The 11,530-nt window shown below is 41.0% G+C and overlaps 1 protein-coding gene across 3 annotated transcripts; it reads left to right on the forward strand.

The window, feature by feature from the left end:
• The first annotated feature begins 149 nt into the window (after positions 1-149).
• Positions 150-10,919, forward strand: LOC111262276 (uncharacterized). Of its 3 annotated transcripts, none has more exons than XM_022836416.2 (4): positions 150-1,666; positions 7,737-8,555; positions 8,921-9,174; positions 9,871-10,919. In XM_022836416.2, the coding sequence occupies exons 1-4, from the start codon at positions 1,638-1,640 to the stop codon at positions 10,032-10,034; spliced, it is 1,266 nt and encodes a 421-aa protein (XP_022692151.1). In that variant the 5' UTR covers positions 150-1,637; the 3' UTR covers positions 10,035-10,919. The 3 variants fall into 3 exon arrangements, with proteins under 3 accessions (XP_022692151.1, XP_022692152.1, XP_022692153.1); XM_022836417.2 differs by having other exon boundaries at positions 7,740-8,555; XM_022836418.2 differs by lacking the exon at positions 150-1,666 and adding an exon at positions 6,909-7,341.
• Positions 10,920-11,530: the final 611 nt, after the last annotated feature.

Here is an 11,530-nt window from a genome sequence, read left to right on the forward strand (position 1 = left end):
AGCTTCTTGCTGTAGTGCAGAGAGAATCGCTACACCAAAGAGGCAGCCATCTTGGATTTTTTGTGCGGACGGTTGCTGCCGCCGCTGGCGCTGCTGCAGGCTCTTATTGGCCCTAATATTCCTGCGGATACTGCTATTGCCTCTAGTGGCGGAGTGCTGTTAAAAGCAAATGGCAGATGGGTTGTTCTGCAGCCTCTCACAGTCATTTACTGCTGTCTCTCTGTAGCTGTGCTTAGGGCAGCCGTTCCTAAGTCAGAGCGGGAGCGCTGCTACGGGGGTCCTGGCTTTTTGTTGGTGACGGTCGTTGCCATGCGTCCCAGGGGCTAGTCGATTAGTGGACCTGTCGATATATCCTGGCGATGATAGTCGGTTCTCTGTGATACCTATGGTGCTCAATGTTATTCTTCGAAGTGGCCAGACGAGTTCTGCACCGAGTACGCGATCTAAAGGATAGTGTCCGTTGTCCAGTATCCTTTAAGCTTGCTGCTGCTGCTGCTGCTAGATATGTGTAATTATGCCCTGTGTAGATTTGTCAGTAATGATTGGAAACGATTGTCGGTCAGTGGTGGTTTTAGTAGACAGTTACTATAGGCGTACTACCGTGTCGCAACTGGAGGCTGCAGCCGTCACCATAAGCTAGACAGCGCTACCCCAGTGCTAATCGCAGCGCCGGCAGCGATTCTTCCCAAAGCAGGCACATAGACGACAACGACGACGACACGGTCGCTTGTGTCACTGCCGCCGTATGGTAAAGGAGAGTGCCTGCCCTTCCGTGTCGTGTCGGCTTCGAGGAGGGCTAGCGACACTGACTGTACCCTACCCTATATCTACGACTAGACGAAGCAGCTCAGGTGTAGCTTTACTGGTAACAGAACGTACGGAAGGAGTCCGCTAAACAATAGTAGTGGTTGGCTATCTGATACCACGGTCAGAATACCGTGTTTTTTGAATTTCAGATAGCTAATACGCAGAGTAGTAGCAACAAGTCCAGCGCGAAGATTACGTCCGTCTACGGGAAGAGAATACGTTTTCAAAGTTTACCTGAGATGTTCAAGAACCGAAGCGAGAAGCTGTGACAAGAAGAGCTGCGAACAAGCGGCAGTCTTGTGCTACGCTAAAGCAGGCAGCAGCATTTCATCACTTCACGGTTTATCTGGGCTCATCACTTTGTGGGGATCGTCCGTGACAGTTGAGTTGCTATACAGCATCGCTTTAGCGGCTTTCGTATTGATCTGGCGTTGTCCGAAGTATTCAGGTGAATCCGAGTTGTACTTCGGTGTATGAAGGGTGGTTCCATGGTGGTTTCATTTTGCGGGCTTTTAGTGTGTGAATCGTGCCTAGTGCCTGGTGCTTGGTATCGTTTGAGTTTATGAAAGGCTGTGAAATAAGAGCTGAAATAGGGACGTACGAAGAAAAAAGTCGATAGGGAAAACCAAGATATCAATCAACTCGTATCAATATAACGCGTACGTACGGGGCAACGAAGAACGCGAAACGTTGCTCGCAACAAATTCAAGGAGTCGCCGTTAAACTTCAAATTTCAGAAAGAGCAGAATTTTGATCCAGCGAAAACGCTGCTCGCTCGAAATTCGATTAGAGTCAGTCGCGGACGAGATGGCCGTCACACGTCTGGCCTGATGAGCGAGCCCAAGAGGAGTCCCCAGAGGTAAGAGCATGTGAGGTGTTTTGTCTGACAAATTGTAGAGTAACCGAATACAAATAGCAAACGAGACGGAAGATGCATTCAAAAGTTGTGCAATTAGGAAAGTTTTCCAGGCATATACAATATCAGCGTTAACATTAATGTAGTCAACAATAACCACTGAGTACAACGTTTATTAAGGCAATATTCTCAATTATTATGTAACAAACCAAACACAATTTGTGTGTTGTAAGCTCTCCCCTTCCACCCTTCGGAGATTGACTTAAACAGTATCCATGACATATGCGTAAAGAAATATATGAAACATGAATATTAATGGTACGAATATACCGAAAGCTCAATAAATGAGATCTGGAAGAGTATCAGTTATCATCGGCGAACGTGTGTCAAGTCGCCGAAATGTAATCTATACTAAATCATACACGTAAGATGACATGTGGACTTCCTTTGTAGATAGGTGGCCTTTTATGTGAGAGTGGGGCAAACATTTTATGCAAAATAAACAGGAGTACGTACAAAGCAAGAAGCTGTTTCCTTCAAGCTCACGAAGTAATGAGGGTGCAGAGCTGTTAATCAGGCTGTCGCCGTTAGTAACAAGAGTTGGTCTGCGGATAAATAGGGTTGCAGCCGAAAGGTGGCAAAATTATTTACCTACAACGACTGTTAACAAAGAAGCGATGCTGTAGATGATAATATTCCTTCGAGCCAACAATTACTTCAGCCTTCAAAGGACACTAAACCGCGATTATGGCACGAGCAAAAGTTTGTGCAAATATTTTGTAAGCAAGTATGCAGTTCCGCAACGAAGTCAGATACACACTTACGTTTTGAGTGGTACGTTTTTTTTTGCTCAGTTGAAAATATACGAAGCGCATCAACAATCCTGAATAGGACATGCATACGATTAATTTCACATTCTTTGAATGATAGCAGTTTCGGTGACTTACGAACATTTATGTTTAAAAGCGATGGAACACGATATCGCGAATGTAAAATGATACATTACGGGTAGCTCCTCTATTAAACCGAGTTTTTGTTTGTTGAAATCACGAGTATTTTCTGCTTAATTCCTTTTTAAAAAAAAAACAATTAAAAAATTTTCATTACTCTATGTGGGTTGAGCACGTTCTTATAAAATACCTAATGTGTATGAATCGTTATTATGTGTGTTTGCACACCAGACGCGGTCGCGAATCAATGTATAAAATGATAACTGAATTAATACAAGACTCATCCGTAAAAAGAGAAAGGGAAATTGGATTATATAGCTGGTATGGCTGTATTTTTCTATTGTTTGGTCGTAGAGCAGTTTGGATCGAAAGTATTCAAGTGATGCATCCATGTCTCTTTCGCTCATGCCTTGGAGCTGAGGATTTATTTGGATGGCATTTGAACTGGAAAGAACAAAGCAAAAGGAACGGCCAAATTGCGAAGCTAATAACGAAAGGTGCATATTGCTGGCTGTAAATGAAATTGAGCCCGAATCGTGTAAAATTGTATTGCACGAATGTGCATATGCAATGTGTTACTTATCGACAAAGAATTCCAGTAATCACTGAGTGGATATGCAATCGTTTTACAAACGATATCAGGTTCAGTATTACAAGTAAAATTACGAAAGAAGGCTAGGAACTAATAAGGTTCTGTTATATCTCTCAGCATTTATATTACTTGGTAATCTGCGCTGTTGTTCACTATATTCAGTTGAATTATTATTAAGGACTAGCAAATCGATCTAAATCGTGGCCGACTTTCAGGACTCACGCCTCCTTCACCACATTCAAGGAAGATGCAAAACCTACAACTCTTACTTGTCAGTTTTAAATTACTGATTATCATTTTATTTCATTGATTCAAGTGGCTCTCGTATGACAATATTTGTATAACTCAGATTCGGAATCCACAAAGTTCATATAATTGTTGTCTGTTTTTGGCCATAAAACGATCAAGTTAGATGATGGAAGACTAACGAAGGATCTGTTCATTTGTCTTGTGGTTTATTATCATGGTTGTGTATGTAGTACGTTCATGATTATGTCTCAACGGTCTCCTCACCTTTCCATCTGGCACAGCAATGACCATGACACCGACAACGAAAACGATTATTACAAAGTAGTACAAAGAAAAACAGACGAGTTTGTTTCTTTACCAGTCTGTCGATTTATGCACCTCATCACCTAGAACTCTTTTTCTCAGATTTCGTACGTGTCTTTATGCATTGCTAGTTTAGCAGCGATGGGACGTTGAGTTCTCATTGTCGGTGAGCACCTCTGTTGCTGCAAACCTGAGCTATGATTTATCGTCGTCTACTTTCGCAGTACCTCTTACTGAGCGTTTCAGAGAAAGTATTTCGCGCAGAAAAAAAATTGAGATACGTATAGCGCGTGGAGAAAATCTGATCCAGCGCAGATTTTTTTCTTACCTATGGCGTTCTACCTCGGCTTTATACATAATAGGTGTACTAATTTTGTTTATGTAAGATTTGCACTTGCAACAGTTCTTATTGTTAACATAAATTGTAATGGTTAATCTTGTAATTCACACTAGCGTTTTAGTGGTCTCAGTGATGAAAATAATAATAAAAAAAAGTACTCTGCCCTAATGACCGCTTTTGATATTGAATCGTAATGGGACGAGCACGACTGTTGAGTTTGGATGTTTTAACGGTTAAACATCTACAACAAATAGTGCAATGTCAGCAGTAGAATTTGCTTATCGGGGATTGGAGTGTGGTTTCCGAGGTTTCTACTGCTATTAAACCCGTACCCTGTGAGGCCCGCAATAGAAGCTTTTCTCTCACAGGATGACGGAAGTTGAAACTGGGATGCAGCTAGTGCATTAGACGTTTTTTTTTTTTTACTTACTGAAGCTGCAACCTCCCACTACTTACAGTTCTATACATGAGGAATATCAGTAATTATAGTAAGTCTTTGCACTTAAATATACATATCTATATGAAATCCTTATCTATATGCTTCGATCATTATTTAGACAATTTTTATGCTTAGTATTGGTATAATTCGCGATGAAAAATTGATTTTTTTTATTTGAATTTTTTTACATAAGCACATGTTTCATGTGTATGCGAGCTCTGTATTCGACTCGGAATAAATTTAACTCTTAGGTAAAAAAAAAATTGTGGTCAAAGGAACAAATCGTTTTTCTTATGACAGCATAATCTGAGGCCACAATGAATACAGCTTTTTAGTGCTTCTTCCTAAGAAAAGCGAAAGATTCGTTTCTTGACATGCCGTTATCAGTGCAAAATATACTACTGAAAAGAACCGTAAGCAAAGCACATAGATAGCTCAATACGTTGTAAAGTCGTTTGAAATTAATAATAATACAATTAGTTTTGATGAACAACAGGTATTTTGCTAAGATTCAAGTGGTAGAGAAAGAACTCTATATGGTGACCAGCAACGATTGCGAGGATAATTTGTATTTGAACTTTGTATTGTCAAAGTACAGTGGATGAACCATATTGTTGTATGTAATGTTTTTGCATGTAGAGCAGTTCCTGTTTTGTTTAATATAGAAATGACGATCGATTCTGAAATATAGGGTAAATAAAATAAGTTACCAAACTAAACAAAGATATAATATATAATATAATAGCTCATTGTAACGAGTTCATTTACTGAAAAACATGCACGGATTATATTCTGCTTCTAGGTATCGTTTCGTTAACTTTCAGCTGGCTTATTGTCGCATACATACAGCGTCGTTTAAAATGACGATCCATTTGTTGCCAGTAACTGGGACTCCTTTATCTGTGCTCATTTGGAGGCCTTTGTCTATTTAGCTGTCGCTCTATTCACAAATCTCTTAAAATACGTTGAACTTTTTTGGTAATGTATCTCTGGCAAAGGGAAAAACAATTTTTTAAACTAGATGGAAAATTGCGTGCATTAGAAAAAGTTAGAAACGAAAAACGAATTCCCTATAATAAAAGCCTAGTCGAGCTATAGTTCCCCTTAATCTGTGCGAGAGAATACCGATATATTTTTCCTGCCGTATTCAATGGCATGGATGTGAAAGAAATACGGAGGAACATTTTTTGTTGGTTTATTTAGTACCTAACACCTTCCTCTAGACGAACATCACCATCATCAAAAGTTGAACGGTAACGTTAAGTCACCATAGATACTCGTGCTAGCCATGGTATATTAATGGAGCCTTTTGATGAAATTGCTTGGTAAAAGACTTAGCGATTGGGTAGACACGACCTCAATGAATGTTGCTTAGGCAACGGGAAAGCCACTTGTTACATTTATAGTAAAGCGAACTGGCACTTCCTTGCACTTGCTACCACTATGTCCGTCCTAGGCTGTCAATGAGACCCGCATCACTTGCCGATCATAGGACGACCATTATTTTTCGGATTTACTAATTACGCCTTAAGCGTAATATTTGTAGTAATAATAGTTTTTATTATTATTCGTGTGATAACAGAGATCCAATTCAACTCTAGGTAAAACGTCAGCGTGCTAGCATGATTATCTCTTCAGTTACAATCTACTCTTCTCAATCATATACACAGATCGCAATTGGCGGCTCATTTTTTTTTTCGCTAAAATAAACACGTAAGATTTCCACGCCTAAGATGCAGACCTAATTAGATGGTAGTTGTTCCTTACACCGCATTTATTTTATCATAAATTTTGTGTAACTTTAGAGCTGCCTGTGTTGCCTTAATATTACGTAATGCCAACATTAATCTCCTTGCTTGAAAGCAACTCATTTGCATTCCAAAATGCCCGCCTTTCTACTCAGATTCTGATGCCGGTCGAATTAGTAGAACTGGAAGAACATCCTCAAAACGGCCATAAATGGATTACCTCCATCGAATCGTGTATCAGGTTATCCATAGTAGTACCTCTAGTTACATCAAACCTAATAATTATAAGATGCGTGGGTGAAATTCCCCATTTCCTTAATGGTCTCTATCGTTGTACTGTGCCAGCTACACATCTAGGATGAAGGTATATGTTGCAAAGCAGCGTCCGCCAACCAAACACCGGCCATAAATCTGATCAATAAGTTTAGAGTACAACATATTTTATGCATTCGTATTATGACGAACGATTCATGTATACGTACTAGTGTTTGCAAGCGACGAAATATGTCTCAGCACATCCAGGCCTTGTCTCCCGCTAGGGAGCAAATTGCTTATAGGCTGATGTAAAAATAGGCTGCCTCCTAGACCGTGAAAGCTAAACGTATTCAACAGTAGTATTGAATAGATGAAAATAATGAGCCAACGCGTCGAATTTGACCTGTTGGCACTGGCCGACTTTTTTAGGAGTTGCTCGGCTTCTTGTTTTCCACTTGGATGGAAAGCCGTGACTCATAATTGCTTGAGAGACTACAGCCTGACTACAGCATATATCTCCTCTGTTACAAAATGATTCGCCGATAGGTGTGCAACAGATACACGACGATAGCTTATGAATGGTCAAATTCCCATTGGGGAATCACTTGCCTTGAAGCAATCGAATCATCTGGAACTGGTTGATAACATCTCAGTATAGAATACAGAGCTGCGCCTACTGTATTTCATGCTGCGCACTAGATTCATGCTTTTCGTTGTTGTTTCGTACTTGATGAAACCCGCGTGAGCTTCAAAAAACCATTGTTTCCTTCTGAAGGCGAGAACATATAATGGCGATGCTTTGGTAGGCGTGTTTTGCAACCATAAGTCTCATTTTAGGATTGTTATTTGAATATATTGTGATAATACAATTTCTTCACTGGAGGCCCTTTTCATTAACTAATAGTTAAATGGCAAATGCAGACGTGCTGAGGTTCTATTATCGACGCAATAGATACTAGTGGCACCGATATACGCTATCACATGTCACAAACACACCGACATTTTTTCATGCTTTTTGTGCCCCAAAACGCCAGATAAGTGTTAGCTGGATTTGTTCATATCGAGTTTGGAACGGATAGTGTGTGCAGTCCGATCCGACGTCTACCACGACTCAATATCTTACATGCATCTAATTCTTCTAACACATCTCTACGTTTTCTTTGCTTTCTTTTATTGTTGCCGTTCGATAATTTTCAGTAGTGGCGGAGGCAGTGGCAGTGGCGGCGGAGGCGCTAGCGGAGGTTTGGCGGGAGGTCTCGGCGGGGATTTGAAGGATCACAACAACGGAAACAACTCCAACGGTAGTAGTACATCTCTGAACAATAACAACAGCAGTAATAACTACCAGCATAATAACATAAGCAGCGGTAGTGGCAACCACAGCAGCAAAAGCAACGCCAATTTTCATACGAATAACGGCAGCAGCAGCTGCAACTTTAGGAACGTCGACAGTTCGCTCAGTAGCGGAGGGACGAACAGCGAAGCTAACAGCAACAACAACAGCGCTAGTAACAGCAGCGGAAGCAATAGTCACGTGAACTGTCAATTCAATTCATCAAGTTCGAACAGTGTCACTGGGGGTGCGTCAAGCACCGGCTCCCGTTCTGGGGCGGCCGGGGCTACCTTTTCGGCTGCCGTTAACGGTAAGGATAGTTTAGTAAACAGCGGGCGAGAAAACAGTACTAGCCCTACAAAAGACTCACAGGGTTCGTGGGGTAGCGTGGGCAGCGGAGGTCCTCGGGAGAAGGCTCACTCGTCTGGAGGTGGCGGGGGCAGTAAAGGCGCTAAAAGAAGACAGCATCACGACAAGGAACGAACATCGCGACAGCAACAGTACCGAAGCGAAGACTCACAGCAACATAGTGAGAGCAAGAGCCGCGATCGGGACGGAACTACAGAGGGAGGAGCTGGTCACCACCGAGATCGCGACCGAGACGGGAGCACGAGTAGTGGCAGTCATCAGAGGAGCAAAATGTTCATCGAGGATTTCTGGGATTGCTCCATTTGCACCTACAGGTAGGGAAACGTCATCAGCCAAATGAAAATGTTATCGTGATACAGTAGCGATAGATGTAACTAGGCTGGTCTAAGTGCAACGACGCTGATCACGTCCACATTATAGTAAAGTATCATTCTATGTTCGATGTGCTCTCCACAATAATTATTACGACTATATAGTTATTATTAATAGAAAAATACAATTGTCATGGTTATTTAGAGCATGGTCCTTATGCAACCGAAGCAAGCTCCTGGCTCTAATGGATTATATAGCCAAGGCAAATTATCTCTTATAAAGCGTAGAGCTCGTTTTCATCCATTTATAACTACTCAGCTCCCTTGTGCTTCTCTCAACGCAACTGCTTGTGACACTTGTGTTGCAGGAATAAGGCGGAGGCGTTCAAGTGCGGCATGTGTGACGCTCGTAAAGGCACGTCAACACGAAAGCCGCGGATCAACCCTGCTCAGCTCGTAGTGGCACAACAGGTCGCCCAGGTTGCACAGGCGCAACAGCAACAGCCACGAGCAAAGCGAAGACGGGAACCAGGTGCCCAGGGCAAAAAGCTGAAAAATATCGATCGAAACTCGGATATTCAAACCGCAATTACTGTCAATGGAATTACGGTCGTAATAACAGGTGCGTCGCGTTAGGTTATGTCACTGCGATCAAGCTTCGTTCGGTTTTAGATTAGATGTAGAATTGTACTAATCGGTGATAGGTATCTATAATTTATTTACAATAAACTTTGCTGTATGAGGTTGATGTTGAACAAATTGGAACTGCTTGTTTTCTCAACTGGACGTTTGAGCGTTGTAAGAGATGCGCGGTGCTGGATAAATGAGGCTGTAAGATCTGCAGTTATATAATCGGTTACAAAAAAATAATTTACCGATTACTGTGTTCATAGGGTTAAACGGTGTTACTGATGTCCTAGTTTACCTTATGCTAAAATGCAGCTTGTCAAAATTGTATAATGAGAAAGCAGGGCAGGGAAACCAATATCTTTCGTATGCTCGTTTTCAATCATACGAAGACAATTTTGCTTTCTGTACGTATACTCGACCATATCTATTTATAATTAGCGCTTAGAATAGTGCAGTATTTTTGTTTTTTTTTCTACAGAATAGTGGCCTACTGAAAATAATAAGGTCGTAGTGAAACCGTGATACTTGATGATTCGTGTTCAGTCTCCATTTACTTGAATCAGCAAAAGGACAGTAAAAAGTTTTATCAATCTGCTGTCAGTTATACATGAACGTTTGACAAAGATTGTCGCTTAGTCGCCTTGATTTATTGATTTTAATTTAAATAGGACTCTTTCACACATTTCAGAATTTAAACCGAAGACATCCTCTCGAAAACGGACGGTAAGCGAAAATTCAGGTGGCAGCAGTGATGGGGGCGGCACAACGGCACAACAATCAGACGACGAATTTGAAGCGACACCAAGAGACAACCATGCTACAACAGCGATAGCATCCAAAGCGTCACCCTAGAGGGACTTGAACAGATACGGCTAAACGATAGGAATACAGAAACTAACCTCTACAAAGGCTCGATGTTTCAAGGACACGATATATGAAGACTTCTAGAGGCGGGGCAAGACAGTTCTATCTGATGTATCGGGTAACGATTCAATATTGATTCAGGCGCGATTCTGGAGTTTGACACGAAAGGTTCCCGACTAGAAAATTCTCCAGGGCTCAAGAAAAGGTCGCCGCGGCCTAAACATTTCTGTATTCTAAACACCTGTGCATTAATATCATTCTTCTACTCTAGTTGGCCGATAAAGCTTAAAAAATACAGGCCGATCGTTAAAAATCGCAGTACTTTTCTAATGCCCTAAGTAAAAATTATCTGACAGTAGGCACTTGCAGGAATCAACTGAAGGTAAAACAAAAAAACAATCTCCCGGTGATTCTTCAGCGTTAAGCGACAATTGCACGATTTCGTTAGTTGCACCATAACTATCAGTTATCATTCTGCTACCCGATTCTCTTCCTCATTACGCTTATATATGCATTTTGTCGGTGAGACATTTTAAATTGAGCAACATCCACTCCACATAAAATACTTATGGTCTGTTCCCAGGTTTTCCATTTTTCTTTTTTACTTGTTTTGCCCAGTGGGTGCCTAATAAATGGAGGTCATTCATAATGATTCGCCTACTGCCAATATGCCGTCTCAAGTATACTGTAATATCGGGAAGAGAATAATTATTATAATAATGATTTATGGTTGATGAGAGCCATAGCTCCTCCTGTGCTATTGTTTTCGGCGGTGACAATTGCAAGGCAAGTTAGTTGAATGATGGAGACGGGTAAACAAAGCCAAGTTTACAAGTCAATTGTAATAAATGTATTCAATCAATTCAATAGTAATGATGATATATAGTATTTTATTAATGATGATGACGATTCGCGACGTGTGAAATGTATATGAGGGACCGCATTAAATTGTGAAGCCGGTTAGCTAAACAAAGACCTACGATAAGCAAGTTCTCTTGGGGGGTGATACAGAAGAGGCTGGATACCTAGGCGAAACGTGTCATTTGCGTGGATTAACGTGCGAAAACGGTGGCAAAGTGCAACATGTTCATAATGTAGCTACGGTCTGTAACTATGTTATAGCCGAGCAAGTTAGAACGACTATATTTAGAAGCTAGGAAGTGGCTGTTTTGAGTTTAAGCCCGCAAAATTCACGACAATTACATCCCCGACAAACACCAAGCGTAAATATAAGAATATAACAAAAACAACGTTAAAGCTAGCAGTATCTATTTAAAATACAGACAATTTTGGCTATATTAAACATCCGCAAGTAGAAGACCTAGGTGTATCCTTAGACTGGATAACGCGAAACAGGATAAGGGCAACTAAACAACATCAACAAAATCTAACAGCTCATAAGTAGGAGTACTAAATATGAACCCATCACTGCCAATCAACTATATTGATAAGTCTAAATAATTATACTTACACAAACAAACAAC

This window comes from Varroa jacobsoni, unplaced genomic scaffold, assembly GCF_002532875.2.
Source record: "Varroa jacobsoni isolate VJ856 unplaced genomic scaffold, vjacob_1.0 scaffold_642, whole genome shotgun sequence".
Lineage (NCBI taxonomy): Eukaryota > Metazoa > Arthropoda > Arachnida > Mesostigmata > Varroidae > Varroa > Varroa jacobsoni.

What these genes read in the sequence shown, in the direction of transcription:
- LOC111262276 (XM_022836416.2), top strand. Translation starts at nt 1,638, where the DNA reads ATGAGCGAGCCCAAGAGGAGTCCCCAGAG. An exon ending in CCCAAGAGGAGTCCCCAGAG is followed by an intron (nt 1,667 to 7,736) that starts GTAAGAGCATGT and finishes GATAATTTTCAG; the next exon opens with TAGTGGCGGAGGCAGTGGCA. An exon ending in TGCTCCATTTGCACCTACAG is followed by an intron (nt 8,556 to 8,920) that starts GTAGGGAAACGT and finishes CTTGTGTTGCAG; the next exon opens with GAATAAGGCGGAGGCGTTCA.